This window comes from Podarcis erhardii (assembly GCF_964252035.2).
Source record: "Podarcis erhardii genome assembly, chromosome: 18".
Taxonomy (NCBI): Eukaryota; Metazoa; Chordata; class Lepidosauria; order Squamata; family Lacertidae; genus Podarcis; species Podarcis erhardii.
In genome coordinates, this window is record NC_138516.1 from 7,787,304 (window position 1) to 7,808,945 (window position 21,642).

A 21,642-nucleotide genomic window follows, 5' to 3' on the forward strand; every position below is an offset into this window, starting at 1 on the left:
GCTGTTTTCACACCAGTTTGCCATTTTCATACTCTTTTGGGGGCCATTTTTGCTCCTTTAAGTGCCACTTCCAGGTTTGCGGTGATATGCATGTCCTGAACACACATAAATGGAGAGCTGACTCAATAATGCTCCTCGAGGCAAACCAAAATTTTAGGGTCACCTCCTTGTTTTTCTTTCCCTCCAACACCATCTCATGCTCATACGGAAGCTGCCAAATCAGATCATTGGTCCACCTAGCCCATTACTGTCTGTACTGACAGCCAAAAACTCTCCAGGATCAGTCTGTCTCTCAGCCCCACCTGGGTATGCTGTAAGGATTTGAACCCAGCACCTTCTGTGCTCTGCTTTTGAGCAACAGCCCATAAATTTAGTTGGAAGGCAAGCCCCATTGTTTTCAGTATTGCATATTCTCTGGTAAGTGCACAGGATTGCAGCTTGACCTTGGCTTTGCCATGGGGAGTCCCTTCTGTCCTCATCAGTGCCAAACATTGGAGCTCTGGAAGGGAACAGCTTCTTGTTTTGATGCTGTCCAATGGAGCCTCTTGGAACATCCCTCCAGTCCCAGCCTCTTCCTATCTAACTTCAGCTAGTGGGGGGTAGAACAAATTATTTCCCTTCTGAAGCGCAATGCAAAGCGTGTGAGAGAGGCTGGGTGTTGTTCTTTTCTGCCTGAGAGCAGTAAAACACACCCTGTGGCAAAGTCAACAAGCAGAACTGCGGGTTCCCTGTTTGCCTTGCTTTATTATTGCACTTGTCCTGAAGAGCATTTGGGTCCCCTAAGGGACGCGGGTGGCGCTGTGGGTTAAACCACAGAGCCTAGGACTTGCCGATCAGAAGGTCGCGGTTCGATTCCCCGCGACAGAGTGAGCTCCCGTTGCTCAGTCCCAGCTCCTGCCCACCTAGCAGTCCGAAAGCACGTCAAAGTGCAAGTAGATCAATAGGTACCACTCCGGCGGGAAGGTAAACGCCGTTTCTGTGCGCTGCTCTGGTTCTCCAGAAGTGGCTTAGTCCTGCTGGCCACATGACCCGGAAGCTGTACGCCGGCTCCCTCGGCCAATAAAGCGAGATGAGTGCCGCAACCCCAGTCGGCCACGACTGGACCTAATGGTCAGGGTCCCTTTACCTTTACCTAGGTCCCCTAAAGGAGGGGCAGGGAACCTTTTTTTCAGCCCAAGGTTCTGAGCTGTCTCCTGAGGGCCACGAGCCGGTGGTGAGGTGGGTGAGAGTCAAAAGTGGGCAGAGTAGCACATCTGTGTACAGTACACTAGTTTCTACGCACACCACCTTTCTGTGTCCTCCATCCAGGCAAGGGAAAGTCTTACTCAAAGAGTTAAGGACACTTTTCCGGCCAGTCAGAAACACTTGAAGAGGTTATGAATCAGGCTGGGTGATGGGTGTAGCCTTGGGAGATTCTCTAGGGCAGTGTTTCCCAACCTTGGGCCTCCAGCTGTTTTTGGACTACAATTCCCATCATCCCTTGCCACTGGTCTTGCTAGTCAGGGATGATGGGAGTTGTAGTTCAAAAACAGCTGGAGGCCCAAGGTTGGGAAACACTGCTCTAGGGCACATTCAGCCCCCTTTTCCTGAGCCTTAAAAGGCTTCTATCTAATTCTAATTGCAGTGTAACGGGGTTTAGCAGTATTTGGCCAGGACTGCTGGGGAAGGGAGAGTAGGGCGAGACCCCATATTTGAGAAGATCATAAACTCCTGCTCTAGAGGAGAAGGCGGCACATGCTGTTCCTCTCAAGTCCTGCTCCTAACCTGTGTTTACAACTCTGCACTCTGGCTGTGCGTTGCTGGTGTTTGATAACAAAGGAATAAACCCATTGGGGGGAGTGTAGGAATGCTTCTGCTGGGCCCCCTGTGGAGCCTTTGTGCACGACGCCAACTTAAAAAAAACCCCAACCCCAACACAATGCCTTTTCCTGGTAAACAAGATACAGAGACCGGGAGAAAGTGACCTCAGTTATTCAGCCTCTTTGTGAGACCCACGGCAGGTAGCATTCCCTTCTGTCGGCCTCCCCCTTTACAAGAAATGAGATTCAGACTAAAGAGCAGGAAGAACTATCTGACAGTAAGAGCTGTGAGACAGTGGGATGGGCTCCCTCAGGAGGTTGTGGACTCTCCTTCCTCTGGGGTCTTTAAGCAGAGGTTGGATGGCCATCCATCATGGATGCTTTAGTTGAAATTCCTGCTTTGCAGGTGGTTGGGACGACCGTTTGTGCTTCCTTCCAGTTCTGTGATTCTGTGAACAGCATGATTCGGTCAAATTCTGTGCTTACATTTCGACACACCACTTCATATGTTTTTCCTCTCATGCTGAAGGGCAGAGTGCCGAATGCTCTTTGTGCGGACTGATTTGCCGTGCAAGAGTGTGTGAGAGATTGTACCCCTTGCATTCTGAATCTCGGGGAGAGGATCCCCGCGGAAAACGAACCTTCACTTGTAGCTCCAATGTCACATTTCCTTCCGCCTTCGAAGCATCCCCATGACAACCTCATTGCCCTGGACGTCTGGGTTCCTGTGAACTGAAATGCCAGCCCTGGCTGCAATGGCGGTGTGGACTGTCCACCCCCATTAGTCTCCCTCTTGCCCACCCATCCCGCTGGCAGAAGTCCATCTGGCGGGAGAGGAGTCACGTCCTTTTCCACGCAGCAGCCGAGCAGACGTGCCTCTCTCCCCATAGCAACAGGGAGCTGAGTGAGGATTAAAAGTATTTATCTTTCCCCCGCCCCCAGCAACCCTCTCTCATGCCCTCAATTCTCTGACTGGGCTCTCTGTCTGCATGTGTTGAAATCAGGGGGAAGAGGAAAGAGCTCCTGACCTGCTAGAGATCTAACAAAATGGATGCCTTCCCCCTGTGTTGTCGTCAGCTCTCCCCCACCCACCCCCGGAATGTTCTGCCTCCCTTTTGTACAGCACAGCAACGCTCCCTCCCCAAAATAATTGATATGGTGTGTGTGTGTGAGGTCTGGCTAATCCATGAAATCCGGTCTGAACAAGCTTCCTAACTGGGATGCCATTGCCTCTCTGGGCTCAAGGTGGATAAATATTTTCTTCCCACCCCGCTAAGTGATTTCCCCTTCCTGTGTCGCTGATTTTTTTAAAGCTCCTGATTTGTGTGTGGGAATCTCAATATGGGTGGGGGGAGGATTCTGAATGGAATTTGCCTCCTGCCCTGATTGCACTCAGTTCCTCTTGTAGCCTCTTCTGGGAGATTACTCAGGAGTAAATATATTAGGCCTTCCCCCCCCCCCTTTGACCAGCCTTTTCACTTGGGGAGGTGATCACAGACGTAGGGTTTTCACTTGGGCAAGATGACAAGATTGCTGTTTGCCACCTACAGCCTGCTGCTAAATGGTTTTGCATTGTGTTATAGTGTTTAGAGTGTCAGACTAAGACCTGAGAGACCAGAGTTCTATTCACACACCCCATCCATAATGCTCACTGGCTGACCTTGGTGGCAAGTCTCACTGCCTCTCACTGCCAACCTACTTTGCAGGGTAGTTGTGAGAATTAAATGAGGGAGAAAAGAAGCCATGTACACCACACTGAGAAAATTGTGGGATATAAATCTACAGTTGTGACTTGCCACTACAAAAAATAATAATATGAAGGGCAAACACCACCGTTGTCATTGTCGTTGTCGTCTATTGCCTGTCCTCCACCGCATGGTCCCAGGCTGGTTGCAACTTCAAAACACAAAATTAATTAAAAACAGTTTAAAACAGCTTAAAATTGCAAAATTAAAGTGAGTCCAAGAAAATAAGCACCCCAAGTGACAAAAGTGGGGGGGGGGGAGTGAAAAGTGAAGAGATGCATCTTCAGCATTCTCCAGAAGTTAAATAATGCTAGGTTCTAGGTTCACCTAATTCACCATCCTGTTCTCCCACTGTGGGCTGCTGGCTGCCTTTGAGAAGCCCCCCATTGGGGCATAATAAGTCAATAGCCCTCTGCTGCTTCTGGCAGCTTGGCATTCCGAGGTAAACTGCCCCATAACCTCTGTCTGGCACTACCTTATATATCTTTAGGCGCCAGCAAAAACATTCCTCTTCAGTCAGGCCTTTGGCTGATTGATATTATGCAGTCTTTTACATGTGGTGTGGGGGGGGGTACAGTTTTGCTGTTTCTGTTTAAACTATATGTGCTTTGATGTTGTGAACTGCCCTGAGATCTTTTGATGGAGGGCAGTATATAAATCTAATTAATAAATAAATCAAATAAACCTGGAGGTTCCTTTCAGCTGCCATAGCCAATAGCAGCTAGTAGGCATTTTATTTATTCTTTTTAGACATCTCAGCTGACTGCCATGACCACATCTTGTGGTAGCAAACTCCATAAACAGCAGAAGATGGCTTGAGGGTCACAGACGAGCCCCACATCCCACCCCAGTCTTGGCCCAGAAAAATTAAGGGTGGTTGTGTTCTCATGTAGCGATAACTGGGGTGTGCTCTGCTCGTCTTGCTGCTGACGTGCTTTGTTTCATTCGTTCCAGAATCCCAAAAGTGGACCACGACACCTCAGGGGAGTACCACTGCATCTTCGAAACCGTTCCCCTTTCCAAAGCTACTGTGTACGTGAAAGGTGAGCTCTGCGGGGGAACCCAAACACTTATCCTGCTTCTGCCTTCTCCAGCTGCTGTTGTATCATTGCTAAACGTGGGCCAAAGGATTTTTCTTTTACATGGGCATTTTTGCTGGTGGTTGACCTGCTCCTGGTCCTCTCAACTTTCTGTCCATGTCAACAAGCATACCTGCTTGCCCTTGTCCTTTGGGCACTGATGGAGGTGCCCGAGGGTTGTGTCCAACATCCCCTCTGCTCAGAGTAGACCCACTGGGATTAATGGGCACGGCTACTCTTAGGGAAGGGACGCGGGTGGCGCTGTGGGTTAAACCACAGAGCCTAGGACTTGCCAATCAGAAGGTTTGAATCCCTGAGACGACGGGGTGAGCTCCCATTGCTCTGTCCCTGCTCCTGCCAACCTAGCAGTTCGAAAGCACCTCAAAGTGCAAGTAGATAAATAGGTACCGCTCCGGCGGGAAGGTAAACGGCATTTCCGTGCGCTGCTCTGGTTCGCCAGAAGTGGCTTAGTCCTGCTGGCCACATGACCCGGAAGCTGTACGCCGGCTCCCTCGGCCAATAAAGCGAGATGAGCGCCGCAACCCCAGAGTCGGCCACGACTAGACCTAATGGTCAGGGGTCCCTTTACCTTTACTCTTAGGGAAAGGACACTAGCTCAGTGGTTTGCATGCCAAAGGTACCGTGTTCAGTTCCCAAGGGCATTTGCAAGTAGGGCTGGGAGAGAATCTGCCTGAAACCCTGGAGGACCACTATCTGTAGACATTACTGATCTAGGTAGACTGGTGGGGTGATTCACTGTAAGGCAGCTTCCTCGGGCCCTTTCATTTCAGTGGGTCTGCTCTGAGCATGAGCTTGTTGGACGCAATCCCTTTTTGCCTGAAGCTGATCTACCCCACTTGTTCCCAGAGCAACTTGGAAAGGTCAGTGGTAGTAATAATAATAATAAATTGTATTTATATCCCGCCCTCCCCAACCGAAGCCGGGCTCAGGGCGGCTAACAAAAATAAAATAAAAAATTCCTTCCAGTAGCACCTTAAAGACCAACTAAGTTAGTTCTAGGTATGAGCTTTCGTGTGCATGCACACTTCTTCAGATACCACTGAAGAATACTATCTGAAGATACCACTTCAGATACTATCTGAAGAAGTGTGCATGCACACGAAAGCTCATACCTAGAACTAACTTAGTTGGTCTTTAAGGTGCTACTGGAAGGAATTTTTTGTTTTGACTATGGCAGACCAACACGGCTACCTATCTGTAACTGGAACAATAAAATAGTACAACATTCTAAAATTTCATTATCAAATTAATTCAACTCAAATTGATGGCAACCATTAGGCTAAAGTTCTGTGAAGATTGCCAAAGGGAGGGAGTCAGGCTGTGCCCTGGCCAAAGGCCTGGTGGAACAGCTCTGTCTTGTAGGCCCTGCGGAAAGATGTCAAGTCCCGCAGGGCCCTAGTCTCTTGTGACAGAGCGTTCCACCAGATTGGGGCCACAGCCGAAAAAGCCCTGGCTCTAGTTGAGGCCAGCCTAACCTCTCTGTGGCCTGGGACCTTCAGGATGTTTTTGTTTGAAGACCGTAAGTTCCTCTGTGGGACATACCAGGAGAGTAAAGGCGGTTCTTGCCCTCAGGATTGCAGTCTTAAAGATCATCGCTCGGTGAATTGTAGTTGGGAAGGGACCACGAGGCTCATCTGGTCCAGCCCCCTGCACTGCAGGAATCTTTCACCCGACGTGGGGCTCAAACCCACAACCCTGAGATTAAGAGCGTCATGCTCTGCTGACGGGGCTATCTGGAAGCACACATGGAAAGAAAGAGTGGGTGGAAGGAGGAAAGTGGGGAAAATGGTAGATTGCCTACTTTGCACAGAGAAGATCCCAGGTTCAGCCCATGGCATTTAATGACTGGAGTTTCAATGTATTTTTAATCTTTGTTGGAAGCCGCCTAGAGTGGCTGGGGAAACCCAGCCAGTTGGGCGGGTTATAAATAATAAATTATTATTATTATACTATATGTGGCCTGGGGAACCCAGCCATCACCCCCCTTCTGAATCCATGGCAAAGCCACTGCCAGCCCATGTAAGCAGCACTGAATCAGAGGAACCAGCAGTCACACTGTATGATGAGGCAGTTTTACAAATGCACCTGTGAAAGTTAGCTTGCATCGGTTTTACTAGCCCATCTGCCTACATTTTCACCAATGCACGTCATTTGTGACCTCAATAGCTTGTCAGGGGCCAGGGAGAGAGAAGGACAGGTTGCTGAAAATCCCCTCCCTCATCGCTAATGCTAATTTTTAACTCGCTTTCATAAGCAGCCAGCTATCCTTGGCCCTTGCTGCTCACCTGTTCTCTTTGGGTACCTCATTGCCAGCTGTCCCTCATCTTGCTTGCGCCCCTTTTCTTCATTTGCAGTGAAGCCACATGTGTATGCCTACAAGAAGACAGAGCATGGGAACGAGGGGGACACAGGCATGCTGGTCTGCAAGAGCTCCTCGTACCCTCCTGTTACCCAGTGGAGTTGGTTCAGGGTGGTCGGAGATGTGTCCCAGGTGAGTCTCTTGGCCAAAGCAAACATTTCCCCACGCTCCACTACTTCTGTTTTCCTCCCTTTGCAAAATAGTTCTGTGCAGCGACAGGGAGCAGACCACCCCCGCTTTCTAATTAACACGACGGCAAATGCAAGGCAGCCTCTGTCTGCACAGGTTTCTTTTGAAGCCGAGGAAGCCTTTGATCGTGCGCAGTGGGGCTTTCTGTGACTCCCACCACGCATAAACCATCTTCCCCACCCCATTTCCTCAAGTGTACCCAAGCAATAAATTGTGGCCTGTACTCAGAACTAATACAACTGAAGCCAGGAGTGAGGCAGGAGCTGCCACCATATCAGCCATGCTTTTTGACCTAGTCACTAGCATGCTTCATTAACCAACCCACTAAAATTAAGGGCATTGCAGTGGCCAAACGAGAATACAAGGTAGCTCTATTAGCAGATGCCACCCTGCTCTTTTTAAACAGACCCGCAGAACTCAAGCCCTAAATTATGATTGTCCATTAGGCAATTTGAGCCACCTGATATAAAATTGACCAGTGGAAGCAATGACCAAACAGTAGGGACTAGTAGGCAGCCACCACACAGACTGGCCCTTAAAGATTGATAACTTTCCATCCTTAGGTTTCCCCATAGCTAGGCAAATTGACCAAGGCATAAAAATAAATGTGGAAGAAGCACTTGCGAAAATAAATATGGACTTGGGCAGAGCAGACTATCAATGTAATTAAATAAAGATAATTAAGTGAATGTTGTGCCCATGTGTCCTTTGGGATCTCCCAATCATCATCACACAAAATTACTTTCTTGCAAATCAGCCAGCTGTTTTGATTTTGTTTTTCTGGGGGGCTGGCATGTGCCAAACTCCAGGTCCCAGTGACCAGTGGTAGCTTTAACCTCCCAAATGTAGCGAAAAACATACCTGATGGCAAAAGTTAGATACCGGCAACAGGAAGGAGGTTAGGAAATCTGTTAATGGGCATGGATGGAATGGGATAACCTAGCTCTTCTGTGGAGTTGGGCAGCAGGCTGTAAGCACCCAGTAAACGATCCTTTGACATTTGAAAGCCAGACCACCCCAAGCACAGGAATTTGCAGCTAGCACCCCTTGAGAAAATTCTGTTAAATAACCAAATGTCAGAGATGAAAATACTGTATTTAATTTTTTTAAAGGGCATATGATCAGAGAGAGGGGAACAAGGAACTAACCATGACAGCAGGTCTAAGAGGCACTACAACCTTCGATTATAATGCTGCCTGTTCCACAATAGCTTTATTTAAGAACCCTCAAGGAAGGTATTCAAAGATGCTTAAAGATTTGGGAAACCGCTGCTTAAGGGGATCAGGTATTCTCTAACCAGCCCCTTGATAAAATCTGCAGTCAAACAATGCACATTTCGCATGCTTAAGTGGTTGCGAAGGTAGAACTTAATCCTTGAAGGGGAACTTTGGCAAACCTGTCCTCTCTTGATCTTCAAAGGTAAAATGTTGAAGTCTGGCAGCAAATCTGCCCTTCTGGACTTGGGTATTGCTAGACATTTCAGCTGCAGCAAACATCTGTTAGAGGCAGACCCAGTCAGGACTTTTTACTATGGTGTAAGGGGCCTGTTAGCCGACATATGTAACTCTTCCACTTCCATAACTTTTGGGTTTTTAGGGGGTTTTTTTCGTTGTTTTTTTAAAAATAATATTTATTCGAGTTTTAAAGGTTAAAAAAAGAAAAAACACCAAATTAAGCAAAAAACAAGACAATACATCACAATAAGTAAAAACAAAACAAACAAAAAAGATACAGAAAAATACAAACAATTAAAAAACAAATCAAACCTTCCCATAACTTATCTTTCATTTGCTTGTTTCCTTGACCTCCTCACACCTCCCTTTTTTGTATTCTAGTTCAGTTAGATATTGCAGCAAATCCTTTCCATCTTTGTTTTTATCCTAAAAATTTATCTTGATATACTATAATTTTACATTCTCCTCTTTCACTAATTGCCAATCCTTTTTTACTTAATCCTTTATAACATTTCTGCTAAAACCACATAGCTTCATTCCAACATCCTTCTAACATTCCTTTTGGGTTATTAGCAGCCCCTTGTTGCTTATGGCCACCACGAGACCCAGTGCAGCGCTGAGTTCACCCTGGATTGTGGATTTTGAAGAAACTTGCATTGCCGGCCCCTTGATTCAAAGCACTGCCCTAGCAGACGACGCTTGAACCCTTTTCTTTTCCTGCTCCTCCCCCAGCCTATCGTTAACGGCTCCGAGGACCGGTTCTTCATCAAGTCTGATGGTAACAAGACAGAGCTGCGGATCCTCTCCCTGCAGCTCGAGAAGGACCCGGGCGACTACTTGTGCAACGGCACCAACGAGAAGGGCGATGGGACTGCCGTGATTAGCCTACGGGTGCGCAGCCGCCTGGCAGCTCTGTGGCCGTTCCTGGGGATCGTGGCTGAAGTGCTGGTCCTTGTCACTATCATCTTCATCTACGAGAAGAGGAGGCAGCCCAACCAGGTCCCTGACGGTAAGTTGCCTGGGGAGGGGTCAGTGAGCCTGCTTTGGGGGACAGGAAACACATGGCTCCTCTTCAGTGGGCTTCTTTACTTTTAAGAACTGGGTTAGGGCAGGCATAAGGACCTCCTTGAACGTTATGGTCTGGCTCTACCCCTGAATGGTTAGGTGGATTTTATCAAATGAAAGATCCAGAGAGGATCACCGCCTTTTTCCAGAGAGGACCTTTTTTAAAAAAACAACAACAACCCCAAAATCCAAGCCTTATACCATCTGTCCCTGGGTTGAATTAAAAACACTATAGTCTGGCAACGTGAAAGCTGCCCACGCTCCGGATAAGCCCTTAAAGGCGTGCCCAACATTCTTGCCCCTTTTCCACATTGACCCTCACTCATGCACCCTTGTTTCAGAGTTAGCCTTCCTTCAGATTGACCAGTGTGAAAGGAAATGCCAAAAAGATAAGAGTTTTTCTTGAGCAGCATGGCAGATGGGCGTGGAGCGGTCCCCCTTTTGCGGAACGGATTCCCTGTGGCCTACCAAACCATCCCTTCCGATTCCAGTGTCCAGGCTGTGAGTGCTGTTGCTCTTACTGTCCAAGAACAGTAGGGGAGGCATTGGCAGGCTTTGTTGTGAGTGTGCAGGTTGGAAAAGATTCAGGGGGGTGGAGAACAGACCAAAGTGGGCCACAGTCTTACTCTCCCCACCCCGTTCAGAAAGAGCTGCCTAGAGGAGGGGTGGTTCTGTGAGGGAGGAAAAAGAGTCCTGGATGGGGGACAAGAAGCGTTAACAGCCACCAGAAATTTTGCTACTTGAGGTTTCACCAATTCCCCTCTCTCTGAGGTCTCCAGAGCTGTGCAAAACAACAGACTGGAGCCTTTAATTTTTATTTTTTGTCACTGCTATAGAAGTATCCGTAGTCCCTATAAAACAGCTCTGTGCATCCTATTATTGGGTGTTTGTTTCTGCAGATCTGCTGTGCCTTTTTTCTCCGATGCAGATATGCCCTTTTCAACTGCATGCCACACACACACACCCCAACACACACACACTTCTTCTGCCGTGTAGGGCTAAGAACACACTTGGCTGTTTTTCTAAGCTTACCTCTGTGTTTTGCACCTCCCCCCCCCCCCAATATGCAGTCACCATCTTCAGGGGTTTAGGCTCCTGAAAGCTCTACTTTGAAATATCTGCCACGCAGAGGAGGCCCACTGGACTCCATCTCTCACCAGTCCCAGTATGGCCGGTAGCAAAGGGCAATGGGAGTTGTAGTGCAGTGCCAGCACGCGGGCGGCCACAAGCTCCCCATCCACACTTTATAAACAGTATGGATTTATGTAATGAATCTCTTGCTCCTAAAATGCTTTGTTGAGAACAAAAAGGTGACATAGGGCCAACTGTCTGGTCATAGAGCGGGCAAGACAGTACAAACCCCCAGTGGGGTAAAGAAGGTTTGTGTGTTTAGAAAACCAAAACCTTATCTCTGTGGTGTGGTGTGTCCTTGCTGGCATTATCTTTGCACTCTTCCTTCCTCTTCTTCGGCTGCATGTTATCTGCTTGTGGTAAGTGAAAGAGCAAGCTCCAAGCATCGCCCCTCTTCCCCATGTGTTTGTGATGGTCTTACCTGCTGTGTGTGTGTGAGAGAGAGAGACATCTAGCAGCCCTGTGCTAAAATGAGAGTCTAGTGATATTGGGAGGGTGACAGGGTCCCTGCCCCTGTTGTGAAAAATAGGGAGAGGTCTTGGCTCTGATAGGCATGGGGGGCTTCTCTACCCATCAGATGGTGGCAGATGGCAGCATGGTGTCCACCTGAAAGGGTCTGTGTGTGCTCCTGCAACGCCGCCGGCAGCCATTTTCCTCTAGCTCGTAGTGCTGTTTCGTTGTGCTCTTGTGGTGATTCAGTCCAGAAATGTGGAGACATTCACATTTCAAACCAGCCTCTTCGCTTGCTCGCTCGCTTGAATGTGCTTCCCTGGTGTGGAGTCGGCAGTCTGCCACACCAGCAGAGTTGAGGAGCCTGGGAACTTTAGATTTCCCAGGTCTCCCTTTCTCTCTAAACCTTACAAAGCTCAGAATGGCCAGCCCTTGTTATATCAGCAGTAAAATGGAGGTGAACTTGAGAGAGGGTTTTTTGTCCTAAGGGGACACAGAATTTCGGAGTCCACGGTTTTGATGGTACAAGCTAGTTAAAGGGGAACTGCAGTGTTGAGTCCCTCTCCCCCAGAGATGATAGGGGCAGGGTGGGTGGGGGGTGGCAGATCAGCAGTGGAATCCTGTGTCACTCTTGTGAGCATGTGGACAGTTTCAGGGAACCCTTCGTCACATGTGCAGAAGCACACAGGCCAGGCTGTCGAGTTGTGGGGTACACCCCGCTGCCAGAGGGTGGGTGGGAGTTGTAGTTCAAAACATCAGGAGGGCACCAACTTGGTGAACGTTGGTGTGCAAGCAGTGTTAGAAACTCAGATATATATAAGCTATGTACTAAATGGGCTCCTTACACCAAGGGTGCAGTTGCAAAACCAAATACCTAGTTGCCATTTTGGGGCAAGGTGGCTCTAAAGGCTTTGATTCTCAGTTAAACATCTGGCTAGTCCAGATGACAACCTTGAGCTAGGTGAAGAGCTTTGAGAACCTAGAAGGAAAGACCCTTGATCCAGGAACAGTCCACATATATATATTGGCCTATTCTGACCTCTTTTTCTTAATGCTGCCTGCACCTTCTCGGTAGTGGCGCTCGCCCTGTGGAACGCCCTCCCATCAGATGTCAAGGAAAGAAACAACTATCTGAAGCCAGTCCTGTTTAGGAAAGTTTTTAATGTTAGATCTTTTATTGTGTTTTTAATATTCTGTTGGGAGCTACCCAGAGTGGCTGGGGAAACCAAGCCAGATGGGTGAGGTATAAATAAATTACTACTAGTACTACTACTACTGCTCAGGCTGCACAAAAAAGACATTAGGTTCCAGAAATCCATTCTGATTGTTTATTAGTGTGTGAAACTGTAGGTGTCTTTAGGCAGGCAGGGGTGGCGAGTTGGGAATGCATACGCCAATCATCCAAAACTGGCTTTCTAATCTTGTTTTTTTTTTCCTCTTTCCTCCCGTCTTGCTTCCATCTCCCTGAAGATGACGATGGAGGGTCTGCACCACTGTGAGTATCAAGGCACAAACACGTGCCCCTTCCTCCTGCCCAAACCCTCTTCTCTCTCTCATTGGTGGGAAATGGTATTGAAAGGGGCTGCCTCTTGGAGGAGCTGCATAGTTTCTGGCAAAGCACACAGTTCTATTGGTTCTTCTCTCGCTCTGCATTTTTATTTCTAAACTGATTAGTGGTGTTGGAAAAAGCAGTGGGGGAGAGATACAAGGAGCTGTTTCTCTCCAAAGATCATCTAGCAAGGCCAGAAGTGTCAACTGTATGCTTGACGTGAAAGCCAATAGCTGGGATGGCCAGTCTAGGGCAGATTTTGGGAAGAGAAGAGCCAATCCCTTCATGGGCTGCTGCCAGGTTTAATCAGCGATCTCTAAATAGGAGTCAGACCCACCAGCCCACATACAGTATTTGTTTCCTAAGAGGCTGGAGCCCTGCACTTTCCATGGGAACCTCTGCCTAGCTCAGTTGCTTAGAGCATGGGTAGGCAAACTAGGGGCCGGATCTGGCCCAGTTGCCTTCTAAATCCGGCCCATGGACGGTCCGGGAATCTGTATGTTTTTACTTGAGTAGAATGTGTCCTTTTATTTAAAAGGCATCTCTGGGTTATTTGTGGGGCATAGGAATTTGTTCATTTCTTCCCTTCAAGATATAGTCTGGCCCTCTACAAGGTCTGAGGGTCAGTGGACCGGCCCCCTGCTGAAAACGTTTGCTGACCCCTGGCTTAGAGCATGGTGCCAAGATTGCAGCTTTGATCCCCATATGGGACAGCCACATATTCCCGCATTGCAGGGGATGGAACGAGATGATCCTTAAGGCCTTTCCAACTCTGCACTTCTGCAGCAGTTGCACTCCCCTTGTCTGAATTGTCCAACTAAGTTAGCCCCAAGTTCTAGTATTGGGGGAGGGTTCCTGCAGGAAAGAATGTGGGTGCCTTATATTAAGTTGGGTAGGAGGGGGGCACTTGGATTTTCCTGCCTTGACGCCTTTTTGTGGCCCATCACCAAGTTCCGAGATTTCCTCTGGGTCTCACATGTCCTGTTTCTTCTCCGTTCTTTTCCCCTCCAGGAAGAGCAATGCCACAAATTATAAGGACAAGAATGTGCGCCAGAGGAACGCAAATTAAGCAGACGGCAAGGTAGGGATGCAATCTGGGTGTCTGGAAGTGGCAGGGTGGGGGCAAGAACTTCCAAAAAGGCACCATATTTTTCACTCTATAAGACGCACCAGACCACAAGACGCACCAAGTTTTTGGAGGAGGAAAACAAGAAAAAAAAATTCTGAATCTCAGAAGCCAGAACAGCAAGAGGGATCGCTGCGCAGTGAAAGCAGCAATCCCTCTTGCTGTTCTGGCTTCTGGGATAGTTGCGCAGCCTGCATTCGCTCTATAAGACGCACACACATTTCCCCTTACTTTTTAGGAAGGGAAAAGTGCGTCTTATAGAGCAAAAAATACGGTACCTAGCCTTTTCCAGAGATAAAAGCTCTGCTTGCTTGCTCTCTCTGGTTCTGGCTTAGGAAATGGCTCTTCGTAGTGTTTATGTGTGGGGGAACTGAGTTTGAATCTCCCCTTGGACATCACATGCTCACACACCTCATAGGGTGTTCTTGGGCCTGGCACACCAGGCCAGGGGTATTGTAAGGGGCAGAGCAAGATTACTGCCCCCATACATCACCCTGAGAAGGGCCAAGGTAGAAAGGCGGTTGATCAGTTCCATGGATTAATAATTGTTTGGAGCAAGAGGGAAGGTGATCTAACACTTCATATATTGTCAGTGATGGCCCTCCTCAGTTCTGTCTTTGATGTCATTCCCAATTCACAGATGGGGAAACTTGTGTGTTGAGCTCTATTGGCAGGGTGGGGACGTATTATACAGCCATACCTTGGAAGTCGAACAGAATTTGTTCCAGAAGTGCATTTGATTTCCAAAACATTCGGAAACTGAAGCATGGCTTCCGATTGGCTGCAGGAAGCTCCGGCAGCCAATTGGAACACCCGTCGGACGTTCAGGTTCCAAAAAATCTGAGTATGAAGGTGTTTGAGATCCAAGGTATGACTGTAATAACCTAGGAGCAGGACATTCTTAGTTACTGTATATACTGTCTTTTTCGCTCTATAGGACGCACCCAACCACAGGAAGCACCTTGTTTAGAGGGGGAGAAGAAGAAAAAAAATTCTCCTCTCTGCCCAGCGCCCCTTCAGTGAAGCGGCAGGAGGTGCTGCGCAGAGAGGGGGAGAATTTCCCCCCCTTGTTCTCCCCCTCTAAAACAAGGTGCGTTCAGTCGCCTTCAGGCAGCTACCGTATTTTTCGCTCTATAGGACGCACTTTTCCCCCTTCAAAAATTAAGGGGAAATGTGTGTGCGGCCTATAGAGCGAATGCAGGCTGCACGGCTAAGCCCAAAGCCAGAACAGGGAGGCGGAGCGCTCCGTCTCGCTGTTCTAGCTTGGGGATGGATGTGCAAAGCCTCCGCAGGGCAGCGGGGCGAAGGCACCCCGCTGCCCTCCGGGGGCTACAACGCCTGTCCCGGAAGCTCGGGGGGCAGTGGGAAGGCGGTTCGCCGCCTTTGCACTGCTCCCCGACCTCTTTGAGGCTTTTCCCCAAGGTGGGAGAAGGGACTGACTGGCCATGTCAATCCCTTCTCCCTCCTGGTCGAAAAGCGCGCAGTAGCCGTGCGCTCCCTAAAGAGTGTGCGGCTCCTGTGGGCTTTTGGGGGAGATGGGTGAATTCGCAGAGCTTGGGGGGGTGTGTCATATTTCTTTCCTTGATTTCCCCCTCTGAAAACTAGGTGCGCCCTATGGAGCGAAAAATACGGTACCTTGGAAGCCTGGAGAGCGAGAGGGGTCGGTGTGCACAGACCCCTCTCGCTCTCCAGGCTTCAGTGAAGACAACCCGAAGCCTCTGGAGCGCTGTGGGAGTTCCCGCTGCGCTCCGGAGGCTTCGGGTTCCTTTCGACCTGCTCTTTGGGGCTGGTGGGGGGAAGTCTCCCCCCAGCCCCAAAGAGCAAAGAAGCCAAGACAGCAAGCAGGACGCATCCCACTCGCTGTCTTGGCTTCTGCCATAGCCCCGCGCAATCTCTCCGGCAGGGAGAGGCTGCGCGCGGCTATGGCAATAACCCCACCACCACCACCTGCAAAAGCCCACAGGAGCTGTGCGCACCCTTTAAGGAGCATGCGGCTCCTGTGGGCTTTTCTACGAGGAGCGAGAAGGGACTGACTGGCCGCGTCAGTCCCTTCTCCCTCCTGAGGAAAAGCCCGCAAGAGCCGCACGGAGCTTGTGTGCGGCTTTGGGGGTCTTTTCCTGCCTGCCTCCTCCCTGCATTCGCTCCATAGGACGCACACGCATTTCCCCTTCATTTTTGGAGGGGGAAAAGTGCGTCCTATAGAGCAAAAATTCGGTACTTGAGTATAAGCCGGCTTTCAGCACATTTTTTATGCTGAAAAAGCCCCTGTCGGCTTATACTCAGGTGAGGTGGCCGTGGCGGGACGAGCGGCCTGAAAGGAGTCCTTTCTCACTGCTGGTCCCGCTGCCTCCTCTCACAAGAGCAGGAGCCGCAGTTGGGAGAGGCTCTGCCCTGCGCTGTGCTTCTCCCAATTGCGACTCCTGTGCCTCCTCTTGCAAGCGTCAGAGGCAGAGGGACAAGCGGCGAGAAAGGAGCCCTTTTGGGCCGCTCGTCCCTCCACCGCTGCCTCTGCCCATCTCTGCCCTTGGGAGAGGCAGGTGGTGGCGGAGGGACCAGTGGTGAGAAAGGGCCTCTCGTCCCGCCGCCTTTGCCCCTGTCAGCGGCGGCGAAGGAGGAACGAGCAGCCCAAAAGCAGCCCTTTCTGGCTGCTTGTTCTTCCTCCGCCGCTGCTGCCACCACCAGGTTTGAGTTTGTTTTTACAATCAAGCGGCATACAAATTTCATGAAATACCGGTTTTTCGCTCCATAAGACGCCCTTTTTTTCTCCTAAAAAGTAAGGGGAAATGTCTGTGCGTCTTGTGGAGCGAATGCACTGGGCGGCAGAGGGATCCGTCAGCTACTGCTGCAGTCGCAAGCTGAGGGATGCCTCCGCAGCCGGAGCCATGGCTCCTGTCCGCCACTTGCTGTGAAGCCAGCAAAGCAAGAGCTGCTGCACAGCTCTCACTCTTGCTGGCTTCCCAGCGAAGCGGGAGGAGGGACAGACGGGAGCAAGCAAAGCGAGAGCCGCTTACATGGCTTCTTTCCGCTTTGTGCAGCTCTCACTTTGCTTGCCCATCCCTGCTCCCGCCTCGCTGTAAAGCAAGCAAAGTGAGAGCTGCACAAAAGCAGGAGAGAAGCCATGTAAGCGGCTCTCGCTTTGCTTGCTTTAAAGCAAGAAAAAGTGAGAGCCCTTACATGCTCTGGGCGGAATATTTTTTTTTTCTTGCTTTCCTCCTCTAAAAACTAGGTGCATCTTACGGAGCAAAAAATACAGTAAATGAAAATTTCCTTAAAACAGTATTAAGCTATGCCTGTAGCATGCTGAAGAGTCATATACGGTGATGAACTTACCCTAATTCTACGTCTTCTTTCTCTTTTTCTCTTGCAGGTGACATGTCAGCTGAGCTGAGCGCTTAGGGTGTTTCCTTCCAATCGTCCCATGCCATAGCACCAAGAATATCATAGCGCCCCCTCGCAAAGATCAATTCACTACACATTTTAAGAGAAACAAAATCGTAGAGTAAAATCTTCCTCTTCTCTTTTTTTTTTTAAGGAAAAAAACCCAGTTGTTTTTTTTTTTACCTATACATTAGCACATCCCTTTTTAATTTTTATTTCTTTAATGTAGTCCTCACAATTTGAGCCTCGGGCATTGCGGGGGACAGGACAGGAGGCGTTTTTTGGGAAGGGAAATTTGAAGGGTGAGCCGAGATCTGTCTGCCTTCCCTGCAGCCCCAAGTTGGAGACTTATTTCCCTGGCAGCAAACCACACGGGAAGCCGATCAAAGCCACGCTTCACGATACAGTAGAGCAGGGCATCTCTCTCCCCCTTCCTAAAATGACCCTCAGCTTTGGGGAGGACACCAGACGACCAGCTGCTGGTTTGGCCGGAGAATGCAAAAAGGCAAAAGGTTTTGTCTCCTTTTTCCACCGCAGCTGCTTCTGTTAGGTCAGAAAATAGCCAGCTTGAGCCCCACTGCCTTTTCTAAGACCCATAGGGAAGCCTCCCAAGAAACGTGCAACTGCTGAAACCACGCGTGGTCTCCTATAGCTTCCCTACCCTGCCCCACACGGCCACCAGCAATGGGTACCACTGCCACAACGATCCTCGCTTTTTTCCAGCACCGTGGCTTCTCTAAACACCACATCCTTTTTCTTTTGGCCCCCTTTTTGGGCCCTTGTAGCTTTCTCTGCAGTGACCCGTTTCAACACTACAAAAAAAAAAAAAAAAAAACCAGAAACAAATACTGTGTGCCATGACTGCTTCTTTTTTTAAAAAAGGGGGGGGGAGTTTATGGGGGTAAACCAATCTCTCGTGTTCTGTGTCAAAGCTTGGGGTGGGAGCTGAGGGCATGTCACTGCTTGGAAGTTTCTCCCTTTCTGTCCTCTTAAGCTGTTGCTTGAGGGACTTAGGGGAGGGCTATTTGCAAGGTCCGCAGCCCCCACCCAGCCACGACCTAAGTCTGCAACCCTGCAGCGTCTTGGGAAGAGATTCACACTCTCCTATCACCCATCCTCTTCCACTTGCTGGAAACAGCTCACCTCTTTTAAGAACAAGCTGATATTCCTCCAAATAAAGCAGATTTACTTTCCCCGCCCACGCCCCCCCCTTTTTGATCTCTTCACCCCCTGCCACCCCTCTGTGGACTTGCGCATTTCTGTGACTCACCTTCCCATAAAAACACGGTAAGAGCCTAGTCCTCATGGTGCTGGGGGAAAGGAGCCAATTTAAATTGGAAGCTGCCCTAGGCGTCCCCGGATTTACAAATCAGTTCCCATACAAAATCCACCGAAGTTGAAAAATGTCCCCGGGTTCATTGAAAAAAAACCCTGTTAACCTTACCTAGGCTGAGGCTGCCCATTGGCCTGTCTAGCTCTGTTGCCTGTTCTGATTTTCGGGGGGGGGGGTGTCCCACTCTCCCAGCCTTTCTGGGGTGGGGGGTGGTGAAATTCCAGGAACTGTGCCTGAATGCAAGGCAGATAGATGAAAGGGGTAAAAGCAGCATGGACCTTGCCTCCCTGACCTTAGAATGGAATTTGTCGCCAAAGGACACACCAGGTGAGGGTTTATCCTGAGTGGATGATGATGATGGGGGGGGGAGAGAGAAAAGGGAGGGGGACAATCGTGTAGAGAGGAGCAGAAGGTTCCTAGCTAGGGCACAGGAAAGTACAGTGGTGCCCCGCAAGACGAACGCCTCGCAAGACGGAAAACCCGCTAGACGAAAGGGTTTTCCGTTTTGGAGGCGCTTCGCTAAACGAATTTCTCTATGGGGTTGCTTCGCAAGACGAAAAAATCTTGCGAGTTCCCGCGGGTTTTTCCCCCGCTTTTTTTGCCCTGTTCCTAAGCTGCTAAGCCGCTTAACAGCTGATCCGCTGATAAGCCGCTTCTCAGCTGATCGCTTAAAGCCGCTAGACCGCTAATAGCGCTAATCCGCTAAGCTGTCAATGGGCTTGCTTCGCAAGACGAAAAAACCGCTAGACGAAGAGAATCGCGGAACGGATTAATTTCGTCTTGCGAGGCACCACTGTACAGTCATATCTCAGATTACAGATGCTTCAGGTTTCGTTTTTTCAGTTTGTGGACCGCCAAGTACCGAAACGGGTTACTTCCGGGTTTCGGTGGCCATGCATGCGCAGAAACGCCGCATCGCAACCCACGCATGCACAGATGTGGGTTGCGAACCTGCGTCCCGCACGGATCACGTTCGCAACCCTAGTGTCCGCTGTACCTATGAAAAGTCAGCACGCCTTGGGGTAGCAGCCGGGGAGACTGACGCTAAAGGAGCTTCAGGGAGACGGAGCTTTTAAAATGAGAACTAGAACCCTGGAATCGGACGCGAGGCTTAAATCGTTCAGAAGGAAAATCCCACAGAAGAGGAGTAGGGTGCGAGAGGAAAGTATAGGAGAGGAAGGCAGCCAGTCGTAAGAGGAACTGTTTACTATCTCACAAATGCAGCAGCCAAAACAGGCGGAGATCTCTAGCGCTGAGAAATCAAGAGATTTGGCTGCCGTTCCACAGAGGCAGACTGCAAGTGGGCCTTGCAAAGAATTCTAGTCCTGGGTTTTTTTGGGGGGGGGATCTCCCCCCAAAAGAAAGCTTCAGAACAATAACCAGGAACATCTGCAGGACCCATTATTACCCTGATCACAAAACCAGAGGTGGTGTTTGCGTTTAAGATGCACAGCAAGAGAGAGTTGCGACTCCCTGCAGGAGCAGAGCAAAGACCTATTGCCGCGTGACCTTTAAAGCCTTCCCTCTGGCACAAGATTTTGACAATAACCTTATCTCCCCTTCCGAGACGCATGATGCAAGCTGCATGTTTACGAGCTCTCCTGGTTCCCCAGATAGGACAACATCCAGCTCTGTCCCCGATGAACTCTGCATGCCCTCTGTGTATATAAAATCATGGCTTTTGTAGAAAGCTTTGAAGCCGCCTGTTAATTTAGAATTTGGGCGGCTCCAGCCCATATGTGAAGGCAGGTTGTGGGGAGCATATATCCTGTGCAGGGGTGCATTCCCTTCTGCACATAGGCACATGCAAATGTTCATTGGCAATAACCTATCCCTTTCTTCCAGTGCACAGAAACATCCTAGTAAGGGGCAGGGCAAACCTGAGATTTCCCTTTCTTAAGGTGCAGTCACTGAGGGTTGGAGGGAAGGGAGCCTGAGACCTTAACCTAATTTCTTCTGTGAGTAAAGGAGGCATCTGAAGGAGAAAATTCTTCAGTAGATCTGCATAACTTGCTCCCCTGCCCCTTCCTGCTAGGGAGGAAGCAAATACAAGACTCCAAGCTAGAAGTCTTGCATAACACAGATTTCCCTGCTCCTTACACTAAGCAGAAATGAAAACTAGAAACTTGCTTTCCTTAAAAAAACCACACAGGATTTGGAATCCTAAGACAGGCACAGCATGCTTTCACTTTCCCCATTACCACTTTCGTTTTCAATATAAAGGCAAAGGACCCCTGGAAAGTTAAGTCCAGTCAAAGGCGACTACAGTGGTGCCTCGGGTTACAAACGCTTCAGGTTACAGACTCGGCTAACCCAAAATAGTCCATTGGGTTAAGAAGTTTGCTTCAGGACAAGAACAGAAATCGTGCTGCGGCAGTGGGAGGCCCCATTAGCTAAAGTGGTGCTTCAGGTTAAGAACAGTTTCAGGTTAAGAACGGACCTCAGGAACAAATTAAGTTCTTAACCCGAGGTACCACTGTGTGGGGTTGCGGCTCTCATCTTACTTTGAGGCCAAGGGAGCCAGCATTTGTCCACTGACAGCTTTCTGGGTCATGTGGCCAGCAGAACTAAACCGCTTCTGGCGCAACGGGACACCACGACGGAAACCAGAGTGCACGGAAACGCCATTTACCTCCCCACCGCAGTGGTACCTATTTATCTACTTCAGGGATGAGCAACCTTTTTCAGCCATGGGCCAGCCCACCATCCTTCAGACCATGTGGTGGGCCAGACTATATTTTGGAAAGGAAAAAAAAAATGAATGAATTCCTATGCCCCACAAATAACCCAGAGATGCATTTTAAAGCAAAGGACACATTCTACAGTGGTGCCCCGCAAGACGAACACCTCGCAAGACGGAAAACCCGCTAGACGAAAGGGTTTTCCGTTTTGGAGGCGCTTCGCAAAACGAATTTCCCTATGGGCTTGCTTCGCAAGACGAAAATGTCTTGCGAGTTCTTGCGG

General features: G+C 49.4%; 2 protein-coding genes across 3 annotated transcripts in view; both read left to right on the top strand.

Annotated features, from left to right (window-relative positions):
* Positions 1-18,191, top strand: part of BSG (basigin (Ok blood group)) — a 37,534-nt gene extending 19,343 nt beyond the window's left edge. Inside the window, exons 4-9 of one of the 2 annotated variants that reach the window (XM_081846354.1) lie at positions 4,499-4,587; positions 6,999-7,135; positions 9,379-9,655; positions 12,763-12,787; positions 13,853-13,922; positions 17,347-18,191. In XM_081846354.1, coding sequence (XP_081702480.1) covers positions 4,499-4,587; positions 6,999-7,135; positions 9,379-9,655; positions 12,763-12,787; positions 13,853-13,910 — 586 coding nt within the window. In that variant the 3' untranslated portion in view covers positions 13,911-13,922; positions 17,347-18,191. Of the gene's footprint in view, positions 1-4,498; positions 4,588-6,998; positions 7,136-9,378; positions 9,656-12,762; positions 12,788-13,852; positions 13,923-17,334 lie in introns of both variants that reach the window. The other variant, XM_081846353.1, reaches the window with a different exon arrangement.
* MADCAM1 (mucosal vascular addressin cell adhesion molecule 1) overlaps positions 1-21,642 on the top strand; it is a 122,966-nt gene that overhangs the window by 67,076 nt on the left and 34,248 nt on the right. The gene's annotated exons all lie outside the window — the stretch shown is intronic.